At 47.2% G+C, this 25,935-nt stretch overlaps 1 protein-coding gene across 2 annotated transcripts in view; it reads left to right on the plus strand.

Annotated features, from left to right (window-relative positions):
• Window positions 1-25,935, plus strand: part of LOC132462698 (cadherin-2-like) — a 63,851-nt gene continuing 37,916 nt past the window's right edge. The window contains exons 1-2 of one of the 2 annotated variants that reach the window (XM_060058391.1): window positions 1-309; window positions 2,079-2,187. In XM_060058391.1, the coding sequence (XP_059914374.1) occupies window positions 253-309; window positions 2,079-2,187 (166 nt within the window). In that variant the 5' untranslated portion in view covers window positions 1-252. The remainder of the gene's footprint in view (window positions 310-2,078; window positions 2,188-25,935) is intronic. The other variant, XM_060058392.1, reaches the window with a different exon arrangement.

Consider the following 25,935-nt stretch of genomic DNA (forward strand, 5'->3'; position numbering starts at 1 on the left):
GAAATGAGTAACACGACCGGTAGGGAGAGACAGTGAGATCGCCTGGTGGCTTTTGTGCTCGGTCTAGGGCTGCATGGGAGGGAGCAGCAGCAGCCTCAGTACCAGCCTTAGCCCGTACCAGGCGGTGATCTCAGAACTGAGCGGAAAGTGGATCGGGGAGGCTGCTACATGCTGCCGCCTTTGTCGTAAGACGAGACTGTGTAATAGACGGATATTTACCACCGATTTCGAGGGACAATACACGCGATATCCATGTACTTAATCGAGGGACGGGGTCTGCTTCTGCTGGGGCTCTTCGCCGGACTGCAGGTAACATGTTCGCCGTGTTTGAGTTGAGTTTACACCGGACGGTTTTTCCGTGGTGGTGGCGGCGATGCTACTGCCCGCTAACGGAAGGTGACGAGGAGCCGCTCTCCGCCGTCCGAGTGCTCTCCATGTTCCGAATGGGGACATGTCTAGCTCATGTACTTCGCATGTTTCCTGGTTTTATTCTAATAAAAATATAGCCGTGTAGTGTATTTCAGCAAGATGAAAATATCGGGTGGCTCTAGTGCTAAATAATTGTTAACGGCAGTTTTAGGGGTTGAATTGTCCGTGCTATGGATGGATGTAGACGGTGGGTCTCATTTGTAAAAGCTAGCCCGTTTCATCTACTTTCTTCCTATATAGTTTGATTTTATGTCTTTATCATTGATACAAGTCGAATGACGTGTTCGTAGCGATGGTTCACAGGCTCTCACTGGGGTGTTTTTGTGACGGACCTTCAAGTTGTGGCTATGTATTTGAGGCCAGCAAGTTGGGGTTTAATTGCCCGTCCACCATCAAGCGTTAGCAAGATGTAGTTTTGCTAACTCGGGGGTTAATCCAACTAAATGTGGTGTCTGTGATGTGGACTTGCCTTTTGTCGTCCACCTAGTAAGGCTGGAGCTTGATGTGGACTTGTGGTCAAATGCTATTTATTTGTATCCTTGAAGATGCACTTGGTTTCAATTGGGCTACTCCTTTCTAACATGCAAGGAGCCTGATCCGTCCCCCCGATACAATTGTTATTCATCCAGCAATCTATATTTAAAGAAACGACGCGATTACAAATAAAACAAATGCGAACATTTGATTGACTGGAGATCATTTTGTTAATCAGAGTGCTGTTGGAAACAGGGGAAAAGCGTCTGTTTCCCTTCCCCCCCCCCTCCACAAGCATTTTGGTATAAATTCCACTGATTAAGAATGGCAAGTGGCACGGATACCCACAATGCGCTTTTTCACTGGGGTCTCCTCGTTTCAAATTCTTTGGAGAATGCATGCAGATTAGACCAGCCAAAAAGCCCCTGTTGGACATGGGTCTAGTTATTCCTTAGGGCCAGCTTGTATTTCTCTAGTAGACATGTACGCATGCCAGTTGCTATTGATCAATCTAACTTGTTTGTCTTATTCTGCATTTGAGTCCTTTTTAAATTAGAACATATAGTGTAGATCAATACCTGGAATGTCTTTTAAAATAGCAGCATAATTGTAATATTATTTTTAGCTATGTTAGTTTCTGAACTAACATGTTGAGATGTTAGTTCAACATAAATTGAATTTATGTTGTACAGAATTAAAAAGGGCACATGCAACAATGGACAGCTAAAACAAAAAATACACCATAGCCATGGAACAGAGATTTTTGACGTTTCCCAGGCTTTTCCAAACATTCATACACTTTGGGGTGGTTTCCACACTGTGTAATGTCAGCATCTGGGTGTTATTGTTCCTTGTTTCGGTGCCTCAATGTGGAGTGTTTGTCCAGAGGAGTAGAGTGATCAGAGGTGCTGCTGGCCAGGAGTACCAGCCCCTGGCGTGAGCCCACTGGAGGACAAATGGAGCTTGTTCTTGCCTAGCCATGCTTTTTTGCCTAATGCTTAACCCTTTTGGCCTCATTATCCTAATTGCGGTCCCCACTATAAAAACAACAGATGCTTTTGTACAAGAACGGCAAGTTCAGAACGTGACCAAGAGGTTTTTAGAGGTATGCGGGTGCAAGATGGAGTGTTGATTTATGACTCTCCTCTAACCTCCCCTCCTTCTCCCCCCTTTAGATCGCAGCAGAGTGCTGGAGCACCCCTGTGTGCCGGCCGGGGTTCTCCGAAGATGTGTACCATGCAGTGTTACCCCATATCGCAGAGAAAGGGGAGCCCCTTTTCACCGGTAAGGGAAGCAATAATGCTTTGTTTGAGCTGTTCCCTGCTGAATGCTCATAATGTATGTGTGGGCATACGCATGCCTGTGTGTGGCATACAACTGTGTTCGCGGCTTTGAGGGGAAGGCTGCAACAAGGCTGACATATTTAAACAATTAGTTTTGGTGTAGTAGTGTGGGCTCACAAGTCGTTAGGTTTGGCTTGTAAACCACCGGCAGCTTGATTCAACTTTATTACGGCTTTACCTTTTCCACTGCAGATGTTATTTTTGTGTTTCGGAATACATTAGCTGATCATTGAAATGTATATGTTTTTGAGATTGACATAAACTGCTGGCTTTGTTTATGAAGACATGCTTAAGCCAGCTGGAACATGATATGCTGTCTCTTTCACCAGGCGCACCTTCTGTTGTAATGAATAGACATGAGTCGCATACACCACAAAAATATCTCACTTTCCTCACACCGAGATAGCACAGTCGGCCAACTTAGCATTCAGTGGTTTGTCCAGCGTGCCTGCTCACTGAATGATTGATGTTATTATGACATTATTTATAATGATTTTCATTTGCCTTGCAACAAGCACATGACAATTTATTTTATTATTTTATTTCCAACTGTATATTAAGTAGGGTATTCCTGTCAGTTAGTCTTTGCTAGGAAACCACATGTTACAAGCTTACTGTTCCATGATGGACCCATGATGGAATGTGTTCAGTGGCAATGCAGTTTTCAGCTGCTGTCTCCACTCAATGAACAGTGAGCTTTACTGCAATGTATTCATCGTTTAAAGAGTTGTGACTTGGTCATGGCACTGCTTTGGATAAAAACTATAGGCCAGCATTTTTTTTTTGATGTGGTATGTATTATTTTCTTAACACATCCATCCTGCTGTAAACCGAGAAAGGTGTGGGGGGGGGGAAAGTAATGCTTCATTTTTTTCCTCACAAGCCATTTCATGAGAGCGAGAGAGCCATCCTTGCCGCAATTTGAAATGAGGATGCAGCTAGCGTGAAACAGTGCTTAGGCCAACAGAGAGCTATAAAAGCTGGAATATGTCACCGACGTGCTATTCGAGCCTTGGGGTCATTCGGACTAGAAAACATTCTCCCTTGCGTTGGATTTCACAGTCCTACCCTAAAACTCACAGGCAGGCGTTAGGGTGAGTCAGAGGGAGAGGATAGGATAGGAGTGGAAGGGAATGTATATGCCAAGTCATTAAAGAGGGCAGAGGAAAGGATGCAGTGAAAGGAAAATACAAAAAGGAAAGGAGAAAGGGGGGGGGATTAGATGGGTGGGGCTCGTTTTCTTTTCTTGTTGCAAACCTTACCTCAAGCACAAGTTTCCCGTTTGATCCTGGAGGTGATGGATTTCCCTCTGTGTTTTCTGTGGATGAGCCATGACCAGGGGTAATTCCCTTTTGTTGTTTGCACCCCCACCACCACCACCACCACCACCACAGACCCCATCCCTCTAGCCCTCCATAGAGACTCTTCCTTAACCAACCCCCCACTACCTTTTCTCTCTTCTCCCTGCTACCCTCCCTTCCCCCAGTGTTTTCTACCGCTCGCTGAAGGGTTCCTTGACAGAGGAGGCACTCCTGTGTCATTGTAATGCAGCGGAGCTCAGCGGCGTGGGATGATGTTAATGAAACTCCCATTCGCTAATGAAAGGCTCCTGTGGCATGTTTTGAAAGACAAAGCCCCTGCTGTGCGGCACCGGGGCCCCACGTTTTTCAAATGGGCTTCCACCCTGCTGGTTGTGAATATTGTTTCTGACCAGGAGCCCAAGGATTTTTTTGTCCTCCTTTTATGGCCACATGCTGCAGGTTAATGCATTATGCCACTATGCTTTACTGTGTGAATGCCTCTCTGCATTTCATTATCTTTCTTAATTGCACCCCAAGGCCCTAAATAATGAATAAGAATGGATTGAGTGAATCTTGTTTGGGGGGTATTTTTCTTTTTTCCTTCCTCTTCTGTGTGTTCCAACTCAACCGCAGAGCATTTCCTTGTTATGTCAGAAGTGATCTAGATGGCTCATTATGACGGGCACCAACTTGTCCTCATTTTGAAAGCTATTAGTGAGCGCTTTGCAATCGTCTGCTGGCCTGCGCACGCACCCCGCGTAGCGGAAACCAGAGCCCTTCAGAATATGAGTGTAATATTATCAGTGGCTGGTATAACGTGACAGTAATGTGACTCCCGTGCTCTTGCTGTGTGACCTCAGAACGGACACGGATGAAGAAAGGCTATGAGATCTCTCCACGCATCACAAGTCCTGGCTTTCCCCCATCTTATTGATCAGCAGAATACACATCCTGCTATCAGTTAAATAGCTGCAAATAGAGGTGCCATTCACATGCAAACGGTGACATTGTCTGTCTAAAATGAAGCTCTTCCTGTGTATTCGGTGATTGAAAAGCTTTGGGCAGAGTGATTAAACTGTTTTGCTGTGAAATTCAATCATAGCCCGAGCCCGGTACGTTTTACTGCGATGCGGTTGAGGAAACTTCCCATTGATCAGGGGTGGAAATCTTTAACGTGCTGTTTGGACAAAGATGGTCAGGGAAGGCAGAGGCAGACGGGTCCCTGACACCTCCTCCCCGCTAATGCTCTGTCGGGCAGGCCAGCGGTGGTGGTGGTGGTGGTGGTGGTGGGGGTGTTTGTTCATTGTTTGCTAATGCAAGAACCACGTCAGGCTTAGTAGAATTCCCACTGTCTGCCCTCTCGGGGCCCCCGTATGACCTTGCTTCAGAGATTAGACTATTTGCTCATGCCTGATACTGGGTGCAGAGAAACGACCGTACATGGATATTTATCTTTCCCTCCCCCTCATATCACAAGGTACGGAATGCAGTTTGATCAGCCGAGACCCTGGCTCCAGCAGCGCACTCGACTCATTTTTATTTAGATGTTTGCATGCAGTGAATCATCTTTATTTCTTTAATTTTTTCCACATGTTAAATATTTAATTTCAGATGTGCTAAGGTGGTTTGCTGCCTTTTTCTTTTTGGTCTAAAAGCGTCTGGGGGGGCTTCAGAGAGCCGAGAGACGGGGTTTTAGAGATGTGACGCGTAAGGCAGGCTTGTAATGAGAGTCAGATCGGGAATTATGCAGCACCGACGTCCCTCTACAAAACTGGGTTAATGAAAAACCAAGAGCCTAATTGAGCTTAATAAACTCTTATGCTGCTTTTCTGCTGTCCTCCCATCCCACTTCTTTTTTTATTTTTTTTTATACACTTCACAGCACTTCAAATTTAAATACCACATGTGTTGCAGGGTTGGAAATACACACTGTAACTTGCTTGTGCTTTTAATACTTAAATTGCCATTCCTTGGCATGCAAATGCTATGATATGATGCAGTGGTTCCTCGGGCTTAATGCTACCGCACTCAGTTTACCGGTTGTAAAACCATGTTGTTCAAAAATTGGCCGTTCCAGTAGTAGTGTAAAATACTCATAAATGCGAGCAGGTACTCTCAAGTTCATTAATTTAAGTCTCATTAGTCTTTACCACAGTTGAAAGTCATAACCATGACACCTTGGGGAAGTACAAAGTCCTGCGAGAGGTTCTGATTCATGTTTTTCACTCGGTCCATTTGAATGCTTTTTGTTCTGGTTGCCTGCGTTGTGTCAAGATTCTTGACGGCCCCTGGTACAGCCTGGGCCACTCCCAGATGTGTCGGAGAGGCCCCAGTGTTTGGTCAGATGTGACCCCGGCTGACCCTCTCCTGTAAATTGGGCCAAGTGCTCGGCAACCGACAAAACCATTTTTACTGCTCTGGGGTGACTCAGACTGGTAGGGAGGGAGGGAGGGAGGGAGGGGGGTATTTCTGGCCAGCTCCAGATGAATGAGAGACCAGCCAAAGGGGTCCTGACCCTCACCAAGGGGCTTCTCTGAATGCGCAGCACCCCTTAGAACAAGGAGTACTGACCTGTGTTGTTGATCATCTATCATTGGGAAAAGTAGAGCCATGCCAAGTCTTAGACCTTTGTGTGCACAGGCAGCCGTGCCAGTACGCTGCCACTGGCTAGATTAGTCTTTGTTCTTATTGCGTGATGATTAATAACCGCTAATAAAAATCAGGACGAGAATAATTTACCGATGCGCATATTTCTTTCCCCTTCCAACACGTTCTTACTTTTTAAACAAAGACATGATTGAGATACGCAGAGTAAGATCAAACGCATGCCTCCTTTCACACGATACGCCACAGTTCTCAGTGAAGCCGGTCGTTTGAAGGTATTTCTTCCCGCTATCGAGGTCATTCGTTGTCGTACGAGGTGAGAGCTGATGTCTTCTCCGGTCTTGAATTATTCACCAGTCAAACATATCTCCTTTAATATTCAAATCCTTGTTTAAGATGAGTGCTATAAGCACAGAGAAGTCTCTTGAGGACACGATGAGAAAAAGCGGCCAACACCGGGCAAAAAAACCAAGGAACCCGTGTAATTTATTTCCTCTTTATAAAGCCTGCTCCATGTTTCACGTACACCGTTATGCGGATTCCGTAGCTGGACACATCAAGTGTAGCCAAGTGTTTGATCGGACCTGCCTTACCCCCCCCCTCCCAATCCCGTCCTCGTATGTTTTAAGCCGAGGCAGCACTTCCAGTATAAGGAATGTTTTCCAAGACGAGTCCATTGCTCCCCCACCAGTTTTTTTCTCTGTGGATCAATAAATCCGGGGTCTTTGTTTGGACTGATCAATACATTGGAATGAAGGCTGTGCTCCAATTCCCAGCTAAGGCATCGCCGGCGGGTTTTTGACTGAATCTGCTTTATTCTTTGTTATCAGCCACTATACATTTTCATCCGCTGTCTGTGTTGTTTTTCCTGGCCGTTTTTTCTGCTTTCTTTTTTCTTCTGTGCCCTGGCCTAGATAACGACCACACGGTGTGGCAGCATGCTATATGGCTTTGAAACCAGACCTTTTGATGCAATTTAGCAACAGGGACAATACAATACTGCACCGCAAGGACTATAACTAAGACGAAACACAGGCTCGGCACATTAGGGCAACCTCTTATCATCTGTCAGAGTAGCCATGGCTCCATCGCAGGGGCCTTTATCATAACGCTATAATAATAACGTTGTAAATGTGTTATGAAGGAGACGGCACCAGTCGGGGGTGGGAGGGACGTGCGCCCCGGTGTCTCCTTGCCTGTACCAGGAGGGATTGCCGGGCGGTGAGGCACGGTGACAGAAGAGGGCATATTTTATTTATGTGTGACCTTTTTTTTTTTTTTTTACTCTAAAGCAGTACCTCCTTATCAGGTAGCCTGCACATCGTCATTTTAAATTTGGAGGCAATGGAGGGGCAGACTTGAGATACGCCCGGGCAACGGATAGAGTATTTTGTCGAGGTTTGACTGGCCAGCCTCTCGACACCTCTAGTCCTATCGCTCATAACCCCCCTCCGACCCTAGCTGCTGCCTTGGTCACCCGGAAGCTTGTGTGACACTGACATTAGACAGTGGTTAAGGCACCGTGTGTGTGTGTGTGTGTGTGTGTGTGTGTGTGTGTGTGTGTGTGTGTGTGTGTGTGTGTGTGTGTGTGTGTGTGTGTGTGTGTGTGTGTGTGTGTGTGTGTGTGTGTGTGTGTGTGTGTCGGACGCTTGTCCTTGGCATATAATTAGCCCTGTGCAACTCAGATAGCCCTCTGTGGTGGTGGTGAGGGCTCCTCCAGCTAGGACTTCCGCAGACCCCAGCTGTTGCTAAGGACCACGCGTCCAAAGCCACAGCTGTCAACGCATGATGCTAGCATTCAGATGCAGCAACAGCAGCCCACACAATCACTGGCCTGTTATCTGACTGCATAATGCCTGGTTGATACCCGTTTTTTATTATGTAGTTTTGTGTCATCCTGGCCTTTTGTGGACTCAATCTTCTAATAAAGAGATTCATAGTTCCATTATAATCCAGGATGGATCGGTAACCGTTTGCAGGAGCCGCCCCCCTTTCATAATACTTCTGCGCCATCATGTGAAGGTCACAGGGGTTTTATTGTTTATTTGGCCCTAGATCACACCTGGACCTCACTGGCCACTGGGCCTTGACACACGATTGCCTAGGTTTTGAAATTTAAGTGCATGTGCTTCCATCTCAAAGACTGTAAAAAGGGAAAAGATGAATTGAGTTTTGCTAAACAATCCTTCTCTGTGAACACTCGGTCATGGCTAGCGAAATACTTTTTGGAAGTATGTGTTTTCTAATTTCTAATTGTTGAAGTTTCAACTTGACACCAGGGACATCGGAAGGTGAAGTTCGGACCCTGCCATGTAATGAGGTCATGCATAAATAGCATTGTTGACCCGAAACTCTGGCTCGTATCGCTCGTATGCCTCGTTAACTAGGCTAATATTATTTTTCCCTGATAACATGTCTGGGGGCAATAATATGCCTCCAAGTCCTGACTTTGTATAGTTTATTTTTATCTTAATATTTGTTTTTCACATTTTAGGAATTTTGCCGTTCATCGCTAACAAGCACTTCTGCTGTCCGGCAAAACGCAGCCCTTAAAAAAACCACGACGGTGTCGGCTTTCTTCAATCTTTGGTTGGATTGCTTTGTTTGTGCTGGAACGAATTTGAATTTACAACTGCACCCTTGATTTGCAGATCCAGGGTGTGGCCTTTTGGCTGCCGGATACTGCTGCACAACCTGTTTTGAACTAGGCCTCTCTGAAGGGAACCACAGTGAATGTAGATATGCCGTCAAGTGTCCTCTTTCTCTGCTGGGTCAATCTGGTGGGGAAACTAATACTGAAATTAATATATTTATGAGCTGCTTTGAGCGAATGTAGAGCTGCATTTTTGAGCGGCTGCAAATCCAGCCCCCATGTTCCTCCCACTAGCCTGGCTCAGTGCTGTGGTGTGCAATCGGCGGCACTGCAATCAAAAACCCATGCTTTGCTAAAGAGGGTACACAAACTGGCGCGCCATTATTCCTCCGACAACAAAAGAGAGGGAGACTTGGAGCAAGGCTACATTAATTGACCCAGATAGTAGAACCATGTTCACAAAGGCCAATATCCTGCTTCAGAAGAGACGTCCATCTCCCCGCCGGCTCCACAACCTATTGTGTTCCAGCGGGGGCTTCTATTTCAGTGTAGCGGCGCTTCTCCCTCCACACTGTCTGCATGCTAGCCCCTCTGATTACTCGCCAGTTGTTATCCGGTGATATCGCCTGATGGAGCCCATTCTCTATTTCTTTTTCGTTTACCTACTCCTTCACTCCCTTCCTCTCTCCTTCCGTCCTCCAACCTCGACCCCGGAGATGGATGGCTCCCCCGGCTCTCCCTAGAATGATGGATGGGACTTAATTGAGTAACACATGGACGGCAGTGAAGCATTTAGTCAAACATTCTAGTGGACAAAAAGAAAAAAACATGCATTTCCCAATGATGACTTCCTATGGTGAGGGTGTTCACTGGTGTGTATAATGAGTTGCTTCAGTGCAGCTTTCGTTGAATGTATTGAGAAGGCTCTGCCGTTTTTAATACGTTCCTGTTTTTATTCAAAGCTAAAAGTCGAGGTGTGTATCTTGAGCTTGCGTGAGATACAACCACTGCCTGCCATCCTGCATTTTTATTGATCATTTCTTGCTCTGGTCTCGTGGCAGTACTGCTTTCCTATTTATATTTATTGTCATGTCTGTAGGATGGGGGGTAAAAAAAAAAAAGAAAACTCATCACCTAGATTTATATACATTTAATCTTGTACTTTGTTGTGATTCGGAACATGCTGTGTGAACTGTATTTCATCTCCCCGCCCAAACGTTTGCTCATCTGATGAGTGTGGCAAAGTGTATTGCCTGTCCCCATCCGGGTTGATCTACCGTTACCGGGCCTTGCTGACACCACAGCTTGCCATCACGAAACACGGATATTATGATTGACCCGCCGCGATTTAGGAGCCTCCATTTCAGCGTGCGCCCTCCGCCAGAGAGACACATTTCGCGGCAGCACGGCCCGTATTGACTGGGGTTTATATTATCCCCCCTCTCCCTGTGTCGATATTTACTGAGGCATTAAAGGAGTGTGCAGCATGTCGCCACTTTATTTCCTGTTGGAGCGCCATCCCAGCAGGAGGGGAGCAGGATGGGGGCTGCAAGGTCACTGGAGGATGTAAGTACTGGTACAAGCAGAGGGTCCATTCCATGCTCCGTGCTTCCCGGGCGCAGCGAGCATCAGAAAATCAGAACGCGCCATATGAACCAATTAGTTGATGAAACGGCGGGCCAACACAATTTAAAAAAATAAATAAATATAGAAATATGTGAAAAACAAAGGGAGGGCCGAGGACGGTGCATGACTCCATCCCCATGTCTGCTGCCACGCGAGAAACCTTGAGGCCTGCAAACAAACTAAAAGATGACTGAGTGAACAAACTTAAAGGGAATGTCACGGCACGTAGCTCCACTCGCCGTGCCCCCCCCCCCCCCCCCCCCCCAGGTCTAGCATGGTTTTCCAGGGAGAGATCTGGCGAAACAACACTCCACCACCACCACGCATTGCTCACCGGAATGCAACAAGCGTGCAATCTTGTACAGACTCCCTGTCAACCCCTCACTCTCCCACTAAGTGTTCTAAGCACTGTGGCCTTTGTAGAAGATAAGCTTTCTTCGTGTGACTTGAGTAGTTTGGAATAACGGCCTCCACTGTTAATTTATGGCATTGCTAACCATATGAGGGCTGTGGGCCAAGGTTATTGACCTTTCACGCCTGTCACTAGTGATAGAGGGAGCAAGGCCCCAGGAGGAGAATGAATTGGGCTTATTAAGGCGGCCCGGCCTTTGAATAAAACCTATGGGGCAACTTTAATCTCCAATTTTCCTCTTCTTCTGGAAATGTAAATCACATTTCTTTTTTCCCTTCACACTTTGACCAATTGTCTTCCGTCAGAGATGGAATTGGGGGCATGGACGGCAGCAGTCAGACCGAACCTCACCACGCTCCTCTGCTCTCCATCAAGATGCAGTACGTGTACTGACTGGCAGATTAGCGTGAGCGATGCAGCAATTACAGTAGCTCATCTTAAAGTGAGGGGGTGATTATCAGATGCAGAGAAACGGTTTTCTGAAATTAGCCTGAATCGATGATCAAGGTATTTATTTTACTTATACTCCTACTGCAGCATCGCGGCTTCACGGTTCTCGGCTTAGCTCAGGGTCGGCTTAGCTCAGGAGGTAGAGCAGTTGTCTTGTAACCGAGAGGTTGCTAGTTCGATCCCCAGCTCCTTCTAGCTGAGTGTTGATGTGTCCCTCAGCAAGACACTAAACCCTAACTGCTCCTGACGAGCTGGCTGTCGCCTTGCATGGTTGACTCTGCCGTCTGTGTGTCAATGTGTGTATTAACTGATGTAAGTCGCTTTGGATCAAAGCGTCTGCTAAATGCCCTAAATGTACATGTTCTCCTTTCGGTCAGAAATCCATTACTTTTGCCCCACGTCAGTGGTGATTGATGTGTCCATTTTGTTTGCTGGAAAGACAAAAGGGGGCTGTCCCGGCCAAGCTGCAACATCTGAATTAAATGGAGTATGGGAAGAATGTCCAGCAGGAGGAGGGACTGAAGGGAGCGACAGAGCCATGGGCGGAGGAGCCTGACCGCATGTTGTTTCAGCCCCGCACTCCCTCTAGGCTCCCAGGCTAGAGGACCTGGTGGGAGGCAGAGTGAGGGAGGGAGGAGTGGGGGGGGGGTTGGGGGGTGTGAGGCATTCATTTATATTGGAGCAACAATCTGTCTGACTATTTTTCCAGCTTTTTTGCCGCTTGTGTATATAATCACACACACTGCCCCCTATGGGGTTCAAGCAAAACCATTTATTATTGACTGCGGAGGCTTATCTATGTATGATCCACTGTTAACGTCTTATTGTACATAGGGCCACTATCCTAACCCCCAGTGGAAATGAGAAATAGACGAAGTGTGTGTGTGTGTGTGTGTGTGTGTGTGTGTGTGTGTGTGTGTGTGTGTGTGTGTGTGTGTGTGTGTGTGTGTGTGTGTGTGTGTGTGTGTGTGTGTGTGTGTGTGTGTGTGTGTGTGTGTGATTAGACGCCGTCGCCGGTTAGGTCCTAACTTTAAAGGGCATTTTTTAATAACCTAGAGGAAGCCCATTAGACTGTTATATTGTTCAGTGATTCATACATATACTTTGGTTTTCACTGCAGCCTCATTTGGATATCCTGACCCGAGATGTAATCACCCACCGCAGCTGTGGTATTCATTCAGATGAGCCTGTTAAATATTTCAACTCTTTGTTTATTTGCAGCCTGACTGTGAGCCGATGAAGTTAAATGGCAATTGTATTAGCGAATGTTCTTTGCAAGCTTTATGCGTGCTTGTGTGGGTGTGTACGTGATGCGTGTGTCTGTGTTATCATGATATTTACTCCAGTATATACAACATGGAAAAATAAAAAAGGAAGGGGGGGGGGGGGGGGGGATGAGAAAAAAGGTTGTATTGGTCAAAAGGGCAGCAGGGCTTAAGGCCTACATGGAAGAATCTATTTTGGACCTGAAACATCACAAACGTCCAGGACGAGTGGGTGTCAGCTGACTGGATAACGTACACAAGAGAGGCGAGGCTCCGCCCCCGTGCCTTCAAAGCCTCTGGAGGAGTTGCCGGGGACATAAACCATATGCTTGACAGGACTTTATTATTTTTGGTACTGGCTGTTTGCTTTACACACACAGCCGCACAGGCAGACACAGACAGCAAGACGGACAGGCATGCGTGGACAGTGCACGCATTTAGATGCCCGTGCAGCACACCCAATTGGATGAGTAGGGGAAAGACAACTGCGGTGAATCCCATTTGAATGTGAAAGGGCTGCATATCCCCCTGTGTGTCCTGCCCAGAATGTGCTGTCTAGGAGGGCTGAGGTCATAGAGACACAAACAAAGCATTGTTTTCTATTCAGCGGGCTTAGCCGTTGCAGAGGGACTTTTTCATGCAGTGCAGGGCAGGCCATTGTCAGGGTGGGGAGGGAGGGGCTTGCCGGTATATATCCATTGAGTGTTTTTTTGCTTTGAGTTTTGAGGTAGAAATGCCATTAAACCAGCGCTCGCAATGACTCACTTTCACAAGTGGTTTCTTTCTTTCATACAAAATAATTGATACCTGTCGTTTTCTTTCTTTACCTTTTTTCTCTACGCATGCTACCTCTCTACACACCTCCATGATCAATGTGCTTCAGGACATGGCGATGTGTAAAAGAGATCTGTGGCTTTATGAATACAAGATGGAGTGCGTTTAAAACCCATCCTTGTGTTTGATACTCGAGACCATGCGCTTGCACGCAAGCTCGCACCCTCGCTTGCAAGTGCATTGTCATGCCCACAGCTGTGCACACTGCCGTGATTCATAGTTTGCGAATGATTAGGTTGGCCTTGGTTCCACACTGCTCCTAAAATGGGAGACCGTCTCAATGATTTTCTGTGCTAGCAGCTAGCGAAACCCCCACCCCCCCCCCCCAGAATCCACATCGGCCATGGTCCGCGCCCGCTTGCTCCACACTACCTGCATTTCTATAACACAGGCAGATAAAAAGAAACATGGCTTGTTTTTTTATGAAACATGGCTTTTTTTATAAGGAGGCCCAACAGAATGGAAGCTATTAAAGCCGTAATGCCACAGCTCCTTCACACCGGGGAATGGGGCGGTGTGGCGGCTGAAAGTATGCCGCATGCAGTTCTAGGTAAGAGGGCTGGTTTTTATGGAGTCTGTTATCGGTGACGAGGAGCTCGTTCTTGTTATTTATTTATTTCATGCACTCGTCCCTAGCTGAGACAGGGTCCCCGCTCAGCCTATCTCTACCAATCCCAGCCCATGATACGCCCCGGCCTTTATTTATTGGCCCGTCCAGCGCACGCTTACAAAACCTGATTGCACCTCCATCGATTGGTGTCCGTTTGAAATAACGTTGCCCGGACACCAGGCACCAACACCAGGAGGATTCTTTTTTTCCTCACTCTGCCTCCTCCCTCCATTCCTCTCCCTCTTCCCTCCTATCTCTCTCCCCTCCCCCCTCCTGTTAATTTTTTTTTTTAAATCCATCCTGAGAATGCTATACAGGCAGGGCAGGAGTTCCTTAGTGGCTTATCTTGCCTTACAGCGGACCACCGAGGGGTCTGAGCATGTGTATGCAGGCAGCTGTGCTCCACTGTTAAACGCCATTCTGCACCGGATAAGTGGGGATTGGCGTGCTCCCTGGAAGTCTGAGGGGGGAATTCATCTGCTCAAAAAATGCGACAGCTGGGCAGAGCTTTGCCCTACGCCAACTCCCTTTACTCTTTTGATATGAATGAGAGCAAGGAAGAGAGAGAGGGAGAGAGAGCTAGCACCTAGACTGAGGCAGACAGACCAAGAGAGAGATAACAGAGGGGGGTAGACGGAGAGAGAGAGAGGGAGATAGCCCCAACACTGAGTGAGGGAAAGAGATGGCACAGCACTGGGAGAGAGGGACACCGAGAGAGATGGAGAGATAGCACCATCAGACATGGCACCACCAGACAGACAGCCAGAGAGAGAGAGAGAGAGCGTGGTAGATGGCACAGATGCTGACAGAGCGAGAGATATCGCCAATACAGAGAGAGGGAGAGACTGATGGAGTGAGGTAGAGAGTGATGGGGCGAGTGAGAGCCTGATGGAGATGGGGACAGCAGGAGGGGGCAGCTGTAAACGGCGTGGTCGCCACTGCTTCCTGACTGGCCGTGTGCAAAGCAAATGTTGGCACATGTGTGATGAGTTTACGCCGACGTAACGGTTTTCAAAAGTAGCCCTGCCCCATTAACGACGCGCCGCTGGCTCGTCAACTCTTTGCCCGCTCCTTTTTTTTTTTTTAACGTCCCGTGCTGTAAACACAGAGCATTAATAGGAGGAAGGGCATAAGAAGAGTAATTTATGTGTGGAGGAGAAGCCTGAAGATGAGCCCTCCCCCAGGGATTAATGGGAGGCTCTGTCTCTGTTCACAGGAAATATGAAAGGCCCTTTGTTGGTAGAGGGCTTGCTGCTGCCAGCAAATAACTACCCTTGTCATATCGAAAATCCCCAACCTCTAAATTCATTGCCTCTGCCTCTCATCCTTCAACCTCTTCTTTTTTTCTTCCTCCTCCTTCCCCCCCACCCCCCTCTCCCTCACCCCCCTCCCTCTAAGCCGGTGTGTTCTCTGTCAAAGTCGCTCATTTATGATTCTGCAGCGCGCCCCGCGTTCCGTAGCCCGGGAGACGGGGGGAGACGGGGGCGCTGGCGGTTAGTATTCACTGTCACTTCCCCCCCCCCCAGTTCCGGCCACGGGGGTAGGCTGGGGACCCACTGGGTGAAATTGCAGGGAGTACAGGTGGTGGAACACGAGCTCACCTTTTGATGCCATGTTTACCTCTGTCGGCTCCTCTGCTCCCTGGCATAACTTAAGCTCATCATACGGCGATACACAGAGCGCCGACACTGACCGAGCCCGTTTCTCCTTGGTTTGTTTTCTTCTCTTTTTCCTTTTTCGATGCAACGCGTCCAGTGAGTGGTCCAGCCAACTGGGGATAATGGTTTATTTTTAGTATGAGACTACTGCCTAAACATGCCTGCTTTCAGGCATAGAGGAAGGGGTGTGTGTGTGGGGGGGGCAGGAGATAAAGACTATCAGTGGAAGGAAATAACCGTTTGGCACTGGCAGTGTGTGTTTCATCGGGTAACACCTTGATCTTGTCACACCTGTGGCTCAAGACAGGAGGCTGAGAGGCTGTGCCGAGGTGTTAATTAGTAGAGGACACCTGCGAAAAATGACTTGGCTCTGCGAAAATTTGAAGACGCTATTCATTTGTTGGTTTTTTCCGTCGAATGTTTCGTCTCCCTTTTTATCTGTGTTCATTCTTCATTTTATTTCCATTTTTCTCAGACTTCTTTGTCTCTCGAATGGAATGCTTCATATGCCATTATTTTATGGTTCTGTTGCCTTGGCTTCGCTGTTTGCACTGCACCCGCTCTGCTAAACATTTCAATACAGTTTTAGCGGATTAACGTGTTATTACAAAAATGCTCTGTTCAGTGGCTGTGTGCTTATCAACACTTGAAGAGTTTTTTATTCTATTATAAAAAAAAAATCATTACATGTTTGTATTTTTGTGGAGACACAGGCGCTATTGGAATTTTAATGTGCTTGCTTTGAACAGAAGTGTTTTCTTTTTGCTCTAAAGAGTGGAGGTTTACTGGACTTTTTCACTTGCACTGCGAGATGTAAAGGCCATCTGTTTGAAATCAATCACTCTCAATTAAAAGTGGATTGCAAAAAGATATTGCATAGATAGAGCATATTATTCACAACTGTGAAGAGACCATGCTACATTTTTCGAAATTAAACCAGAATCCCTTTTCTGGGAAAATGCAGCCCAATTCTTTTTCGGTTTTCCCCCACGTTCTTTTGTACTTTGTGATGATTGGTGCTATTGCTTGGGCATTTCCACACGAGGTGTTCCATATTCAAGGGAGAGAATCAATTGCCTCTATATTGACTTCCCCGGGCTGTTTCAAATGGATTTGACATGGATAACGCTGTTGTGTTTGCAACCAAAGGGGGAGGGGACTTAATAATGACTGGGAACCCCCAACTAGAAAATATAAAGGGGGGAAGGAGACGGGGGTGGGGAAAAGTCTGAAAAGAAGAAGAGGGGGAACTTGAAGCTGACGGGGCCCAAACTTGGCAGGAGCTATGCGTTGTCAGGGGCAACGCTATTGGCTGCCTGTAACTGTCCTCTCAGCCGTCTCTGTAGGAGGACCTGACCTCAGGCTTTAAATCTGATGGCCCAGAAAAGGCCAGCACAACACTTTGAGCCCAATAGTAGTGATCACAATTCCAACACATTGGGCAGAGTAAAGCAGTAGTAACACTCTTCTTTTTGGTCGACGTCTAGCACACTATATGACGTGATTACTCGTGCAGTATTTATGGGGGCCATCTTGATTTGAAGCCCTCATTTGCATACAGTGTCATGCTAATTCAATCTCTTTGAACCCAGTCGAGTCTGAAGCAGGGGTCGGAGAAATACATTCATTCGTCCGACCATTAAATGTCTTTATTTAACGCCATGATTGTGACCGGTGAGAAAAAACAATAATTTGCTTAATCCGCCAGGCTGGGAGTTGATGGCCGGGGTTCTGCGTGGGTTGGGTCAGGAAGTTTAATGGCCGTGCTCGGGAAAGGATAAGCCTTATTAAGTCCGATGGGCCCTCCTGTCTCATATACGCTAATGTGGCCGTGATAGACGGAGGAATCCTTGTTTTGGATACATCGGAAACCATAAAGCGTACCCAGCTCCCCGGCCCTGGAGTTTGTAATTGGCCATTAAGGGCCATGTTTGGAGATGGAAGGGCCAGATGTCCCTTATGTGTCTGGAGCCCTTCCGAGGGCCGAGAGGCCGGGTGCCGTAAAGGGCTAGAGAGAGAGAGGGCTGGACACTGTCCTTCATTACAGGAGACCTGGGGTTGGTTGGTCGGTCAGCCGGCCGCCTCATAAAAGCTCTTTAATGTTCTTACCAGAGATGCTCTACGCCGTTTGCCCACAATTCCACAGCCGTAAAAAGGAAAAAAAACAACCAAAAGAATTCCCTCGGAAATCTCTCTCTCTCTCTCTCTCTCTCTCTCTCTGTGTCCGAGGTCCCTGCACCAGCTGTCTATCCGTGTTCAGATCTACCCCTGGGCTCCACTCCCGCGCAGTTTGCAGTGTGCCACATGTAATGTTGATCTTAAAAGGTTGGGTCCCGAAGGGCCGATGAAACGTGTGTCTCTCAAGGAGGACCGGGCTGATTGAGTGCTACACATGCGGGGACAACACCAAGGGCTTCACTATTTGATGTAATATCAGGTAACCTTGGTGATTCAACATGAGTGATCTGCGCGGCAATTGGGGATTTCTCATGTTACCGGCCCATGTGTCTCGCTGTCATTATTTATTCTATCTGTAATAGGCTTAAGACGATGACTTTTGTTTGTTTTACCTTGGCCTAAGTGACTGTAGAACTCCTCAATTTGGGTTGTGATTCATTCTCGGTTGGTCATTAACAGTAATGCAAAGAGGGGCCTCTCTCCGGCTCTCTGAACGTCCTATCTGCTGTTTGCCTTTGCGCTGAACCCTATGGACAGCTGCCATGGAAGCCAGTCCGGGGGTCGCCGCGGTGATGACGACCCCCTTAATGTGGATTCCAGTGGAGCAGAAAGACAAATGTTTGTGGTTCCAGATCCTCCCGGTGTCCTGGGCCGCTACAGCTGTCACGTTAGCTCCTTCCTGCCCACTCCCCCCCCCCCCCCCCCCTCCTGCCCCACCCGCTGCCCAGAATGCAACAGAACATGTACTAGCATCTCCGCTGCAGGCTCTCTTTGAGACGTAGCCTCTGTCATCTGACAGAATCCAACACACTTGACAGGCAGTGCTTCCTACATGAAGAAACCGCAACGGCAACAGCGCCTTCCAACGTCCTGAATCTTATGATTTGGTACGTGTCTGAAACTGTGCCAGCCTAGGTTTGCATACAAGGGAACCTCAAGCACTTTTAAGTTTGATTCAATACGTTTGAACCAAATCTGGATGTTTAAATAAAAAAAAATAGCAGGCTTACTATCCAGCACATACTCTGTCTAATTGCCCTCGGTTATTCCTCTCCCGCTGTGTCCTTAAGTTAATTATTCTCTTTATTTTGTGGGAGCGGTCAGACCTTGTTTGTCTGTTGACCACGATAAGCTCCACACTTGGAATTCTTATTTTGTTATTTATTCTGACTTATCAGTTTAAGTGGTTTTGGCCAAGTGCAGTGGAAAGTTTTCCCTTCTCTGCCAGTGCAGGAGGGATCACATTAAGCCTTTGGTTGGTGACGGATGAATCTTTTTAATGTGACAACTGAAAGGAACCCCTCGTTTTCCCCCACCGGCTAGGCTCTATTTGAAACCACACGCACGCACACGCGCGCGCGCACACGCACACGCACACACTGCCTTCTTCTCTTTTTCTTTGTTTCCACTGTTTACATTTATTTATTTCAGTCTCTCCAGCCCCCCCTTACACTGCTTCGGTTACCGTCTCCCAGCGCTCTCACTCTTGATGAAATCTGTATGCAAAACAGCGCTTTGGGTTACAGTACAGGCTGGAAAACACTTCACAAAAGGTAGCCCCAGTGAATAACTGGAAATGGTGAAGTTGCGAGGAGGAAGGGAATGATGGTGGTGGTGGTGGTGGTGGGTGTGGTGGGGGCTGCTCTCACTGCAGATTTGGCTGAAGGCATTCAGCTCCCGCTTCCATTGAGGCCATCTACACAGAGATGTGTGGCCAGGCCGATCCCTGACCTCTCTCTCCGCCCACACTGTGTGTGCGAGTTGCCGTACCAAATGAGAGGGGATGATATGGTCATCATTTTCATGCATGCACATTGAGTTTGTTTGTGCAAGTGTTTACTACTGTATGTGCTTTTTAAGTTTGTGTGTGTGTTTTATATTACCTCTGTCCCTCAGCGGCTGCTTATCTTCTTCTCCTTTTGTCTTCCGTCTTTAATTCTTTACTTCCCTATGCTTTTCTGATCTTTGTGTACAAGGGTGCATGTTTTTACAGCCTTACTAAACGCCGCTCGAAGGCATGTAAACTGCACAGTGTTCCGGTAGAAACCAGAAACTAGCCGTGGTGTAAATGAACCTCCTCCACCCTCTGTTGTTGTGGTGCTGCTTGGGAAGGTAACCAGAACCCCCCCCCCCCTTCCCTCCAGCTACCCCTCATTCGCCTACGAGCCCCCCTCCTTCCCAAAGAGCTGTCATTGTCTCTGCACATAAAGGCAGAGGGAAGAGCCTGTAACGCTAGAAGGAGCAGCGTGCTGGTCCACAGACGACGCCCTCTTCCCAGCCTCTATCCCCTGCTGACCATTACCGGCCCGCCAGGGGTTACCCTCCGCTCCGCAACCCAATAGCCTTGATGGCTGCCATGAAAGCCAAGTTAACGTTCTTTTCTTTACTGCCTACGCTTCAGGCGAGGTCTGAGAACACATGTCTGCCCCTCCCTTGCAGTGCGGCGGCCATGATATATATTAGAGTTGTTCATCGGACACCTTTGTTGATGGAGGGCCCACAGGTGGATGTAATTGTTTTCTATTCTATGTTCGACTATCAGACCCTCAAATTTTACTTCTTCAATCGAAATCAAACGAAGGAATTTTGAAACGGAAGTGTCCTTGGAAAGCAGGCAACCGTCAATGGTTTCTGCTTTTAAAGTGGATTTTAATTACGGACAGCTCGAGTCTTAATTATTGTGTTTTCTGTGTAATCTTTTTTTTTTGCCGCAGACCGAAAGATTTTATACACGATTACCACCACCACCCCCTCCAAGTGCTGCATAAAATTGCCTTTTGATTGCCTTACCTAACCTACACCAACGTGCTGGCCTTTTGTTTCTGGCTTATACTCTGGAAGATGGAATGGTTATGCTTATGTACCTTTGCAATGCTAAAGTTCGTTCTTGATATTTACTCAGTTCAGCAGGGCATTCAACTTGGCACACACAATTATTAACTGTCCGACAGCATCTGTTTTCCTTCACCAGATATGTTGGACAGCATGTGTTTTATACATCGGCCAAATAACATGATGTGCCGTTCATTTGAAGTAATTACCACTGAGGCCTATACATAGTGTGCTTGGACCTTTTACTCTCTTCCAAAGCCCAGCGCGACTCCGGCACTCACGTGATCCAAACCATCTGGCGAGGCTGTCCAAGAGGGAAACGCATCGTTGACGGTCTGGGCTGCACAGTCATTCTCTGACCTCATAGCTCACAATGAGGTCAGGCAGATTTCCACATACTGCGGAAGAGGAAACGCAGCTTGTTATCGAGTTTTAGTTAACATCTTGACAACAACTGATTCTAACAGAAGCCCTGCCCGGGCCCTTTCATGTCTTAACACCAAGGGTTAGCCTTACAAATAGAGGGAACTGTCAGTCACATAATGCAGGCACATTGCTGACATCATTGAAGCGGTGACACTATAAAGCTGACAGCCGGGCATTTTTTTCTTTTTGTATTTACGGCTGCCACGTTTGTGTAGGAGGTGGATTCAGAGGAGACCCACGGTGTGATCCATCGAGGCACTCTGCCGTCGCCGGCCGCCACGGGCACAGATTTACAGCCGCGGTACCCCCCCCCTCTGCGCCGGAGGATTAGCGATTCCAACACGCCTGTGATATTAAAGTTTGCTTTACTGCTCCCATCGTGGAGCACGCAGGGCTGGAGACGTCCGATATCGAATCCGTGTAATGAAGTATTCAGCCACGCGTCTTGGGCGACCACCACCGAGGGCGACGCCTATATTGTCTGATCCGTCCCTGGTGGTCCTGGAGGAAATAAAAACGTGGCGGAGGAGATTGGGTTCATTAATAAGATCTACCCCAACCAGAAATACTTAATATAAAAAGGACTTATTTTTTTTCTTTCCCACCCACGCTTACGCGAACAAGAACGTGCTTTCGCTCACATAAAACCATGTCCCGGGTGAAACCTTGAACAAAAATAATTGTTCTTCCCCTTTTTTATTTTTTTCTCAAAGTAATACTTTTAGTGTAGCACATTTTTACCCACCAATAAACGCAATGAGCCCGGGCCGGCAGAAATGCCGGGGCCCCCATCCCCGGCCAAATGATTTAGAGGCCCTGCAGATAGCTGGATGCCCTCAGCCACTGCCTGATCAGCAATCTGAGTAATGGGACCGGCAGAAGAGTCAGGCACGCGGACCCCCAGCCGCCCCTGCGCGCTTATTCACATGCTCTGAAGAATGCGATCAATCCCCGGTCTGAGGAACCCGCTATTCTGGTACCTGGAGGCCCTGGCAGGCGACTTCTGAAGAAAATAGGACGGCACCTGGCACAATTTAATCCTTCAAACTATTTCCTAACGTGGAAGCGCTGCCTTGGTCTGTGTTTGTGTAATGGATGCCCGACGGCCAGTTGCTGCTGACTGTAGATTTCCCCGGCCCCTGTGAAAACACACACATACACACACACACACACTAACGCATGCACACAGTCACACAGTCGATGTAAGGCAACCTTTCTCAATTTTTTAATGTTCTAAATCTGGGTTTGTTCTCTCACCAACAATTTGCCCATTATTTTGGACTAATCATGACGGATCTGGTGATCATTGCTTTTATGAGCTTCTATAATTGGGATATCTTAAGACCCCCCTCTGAGTTAAAGGGAGGGGGGAGGATGGGGGTCCACACAGGAGCAGGCTAAGAAGACCTCCATGTTGTTGGATATCCAGTCATTCCTTATGTGTGAGCTGTTTATAGGGTAGTACAAACCAGGGATGTTTTCAGCAAACAGAATCCGCTCCTAATGATTGAGGCTGTGTTTCTGGCGAATCCATCTCTGTTGGCAAACACCTTACGCCTTGGAGCTAGCATTAACAACCCGACCGTCCAGACACTTGTATTTTCCTCTCTGTCTCCAGTTCCTCTTTTTCTCTATATCTATGCGTCTGTATTGTTCTTGTTTGTGTATCTGTTATGGAAACTCAGGAGGAGCTATTTCTGTTGTCTCCATTCACGGGGCCTGAAAGCCCACTTAATAACCAGGTCGGCATCATGTCAGCATCCATCTGAAAGCGCCCCATCAAAGTAGCACAATTATCCTGCTTTGATGGAGCTAAATACCCGGCAAAAAATGTACGAACCTATAACCAGGCCAGGGAAACGACTGTAGTGTGGGACATTTATTTTGCATTCGGGGCCAGTTGTATCACACTCCTCGGAACAAATCTCAACAGCCGGTCCTTATTTTTGTTTTTACGCTTCAAAACAAGTACTCTGTGAATAGTTTTTTTTTTTGCCACTGTGGTGGATGTCGCTGTGACCCTGTTGAACATGGCTTTCACTGTGAGGCAACAGAAGATTCCCACTGGCCCCCCCCGAGTTTAAGAACCTGAGGTCTGGTAACATTCCCGCAGGCGGCCGGACCAAGTGGAGACAGATTTGTACACGGCCCCGCTTGCGGTTTTTGGTGTTACAGCTGAACACAAACTGAGGCCAGATGTGTTTTTGGAGTCAGTCTTTCTCTATCTTGCTCTCTCTCAGTCTCTCTGGGATATATATATATCCCCCTCCTTTCTCTCACTCACCCTCGACTTCCCCTTCTCCCTCCCCCCCCCCTAATCTGGTACTTATTGTGTCTGTAATAAAGCGCAGCTGCACAGATCCTTTGCTGAACCCGCTCAGTTCTGCTGATTACATGTGGGCTGAGAAGGGGCTCTCCTCTTGTAGGGCTCATGCAGTCGTACAGCTACATCTCGTGCAGTCTCTTGGATGTCGTAATCATTTTTGCAACCGGCATCGAAGCTTGCATGTGGGGAACAAAGCATCTACAACATTTCCAACCCAGTCTCTCGCCATGGCTAGTTATTACACTAGCCTTGTCGCTCGTTTTTGCAGTGAGCGTTATTGCTCCTCTCTTGGATGTTACACCCTGCTCGGGTTACACCACTCATTTCTTTGTGAGTGACACACAACCTAGAATCCTGTGTAATACATTATGTGTATCGTGTGCTTACTCTGAAATATGTATTGGCCTGCTAGCGCGCATGTTATCAGATGGATTTCCACCACTCCCAACCTTTCCGCAAATATTGCCCATTTCAGTTATTTGTTGGAATGGAAATGCCTTTTGTGCTAATCAAATTGTTTGTGCAGTTGCAATGAGCAATGGCTTGCTGCTCACACTGCATTCGTTTAAGGCGAGCCCTGCTCTTCCAGTGCAGCATGTCAATTTGCTGGGTTGGATTGTGTCAAATTGCTTTTGCCTTGAAGTCAAAAGAAGCCATGCATATCAAAGGCAGACACTAATGCAAAGATGTCTGTCTTTGGCAAATTGACGCTGCATTGCGTTTCAGAGATTGAGGTATTCTTCAAAGAGAACAACAGCAGAAGGATCAACATGTGACTTCTTTGTATTAGGTAAACCAACTTTCCCCCTCGTACACCACAAACACGGTTTGAGCGGTGAAGGCTTTCAGAAGGCTCTTAGGAACGTCTTCAATGTGAGGATTGCTCTGTCTCTGGGAAAAAGACAGTCGAGGCAATTACACAACTCTATTCAATCAATATGAAAGGAATATCTATCAAACAGCCCACAGATACAGATATGGAATTGAAAATCCTACGCAGCCTTTATTTGAACCAAGTCAGGGCAGGGGATAGAGAACAGCAGGTAAAAGCAGGCTGACAGTGACAGCCGGAACAGCCAGCTCATGGCTTGCTTTCTAGCAGGAGACGCAAGTGCAGCAGGATTAGCTCGGTCTGACACATTGTTTGTAAATGTATACAAGTACTTGTTTGTTTTCCTTCCCCGAAGTAGTGCACTGTAACAAGCTGACGTACGTCTGCAAAATTGTGGACGTGGTGAATCTGCAGGCTTCCGGAGATCAACATAGTGCTGCCGTTTAATCATACTCCTGTGTATGTTTCCCAATGTTTTTCCCAAACCAATGGGCTATTTGTGTTTCGAGTACAATTTGACACTTATTGATTCAAACATACAGTAGGAAAGACGCACACACCCTGCTTATTGGGAGCTGCCCTAATCCTTCTCTTTGACCAAACCTCTTTTCATTGGAATGTTATATCTTTTGTTTCTTTCTTTAAATAAGCTGTTTTTTTCTTTCAAAGCTTTTTTTCCCATCTCTTTGCTTTAGTTTTTTCTACTGTAGTGGGGAAATCCCTTGTTCACCAATTGATTTTCCAGTGACTGCCCAAACGAGAAATGGGCCATAGGACGAAGGGGCCAAGACATTCTCATTGTTAATGTTTTGGCATTTAGCATTCCGCGACGGGCATTGATTTGCCAAAATGTCACCATGTTTGGTTATTGTGGTAGAGCTGTGACTAAATCCAAACATGAACTCGTACTTGGTTGTCTTTGCAAGGATTGTGTATCTCCGTTGGAAGATATTGCACAGTAGGGTTTGATTAATAATATATGTGCATCATATAACAACCGCTAGCCTCATTTATCATACAGTACTTACTTAAACATACATTTTCTCATGTGTCTGTGCGTGAGTGTGTGATTGTCTCTGTGTGTGTGTGTTTGTGTGTGGGAGGCCTTTTGGGCATTTGATTTCCTTGCATGCATAAATGGCCTGACCAAATCAGTTGTTGCTCTCGCTGCGAGGGGAGGTGCTGTACCAACTACTGTCTTACTGTATAATGGCGATCTCCGGGGACGCCCTGCCTCGCTTTCCTTTGTCTTCCGCTTCATTTCCCAGCCAAAAAGATTTGCATGCATCCTTTCTCCCTTCCCACCACGCCTCGAGATCTCCTTCTCGTTCTCCTACGCTCTCCCGCTCCTCCCAAGGAAAAAAGGCAGTGTGCTGCAATTCTATTAGCATCGCTCCCGAGAATCCCGCAACACGAAACGCGCCAGCCCCTGCTTTATGTGTGGCGGCAGAGGGGATTATTCCCAGTTTTCAATTTTTCAGTAGCTTTTAGAGGTAAGTGCATAATGGCATAAAAATTAAACACATTCCCTCCGTGAACCGTTAATTGGTCTTTTTATAGCCAAGGTGTAGTTATGTGACCGCCGCCCCCCCCCATCACCCCACCACGGCTCTCTGTTTGGATAGCTTGTGGAGCTTAAAGGAAAGTGTGTGTGTGTGTGTGTGTGTGTGTGTGTGTGTGTGTGTGTGTGTGTGTGTGTGTGTGTGTGTGTGTGTGTGTGTGTGTGTGTGTGTGTGTGTGTG

This window comes from Gadus macrocephalus, chromosome 8, assembly GCF_031168955.1.
Source record: "Gadus macrocephalus chromosome 8, ASM3116895v1".
NCBI lineage: Eukaryota > Metazoa > Chordata > Actinopteri > Gadiformes > Gadidae > Gadus > Gadus macrocephalus.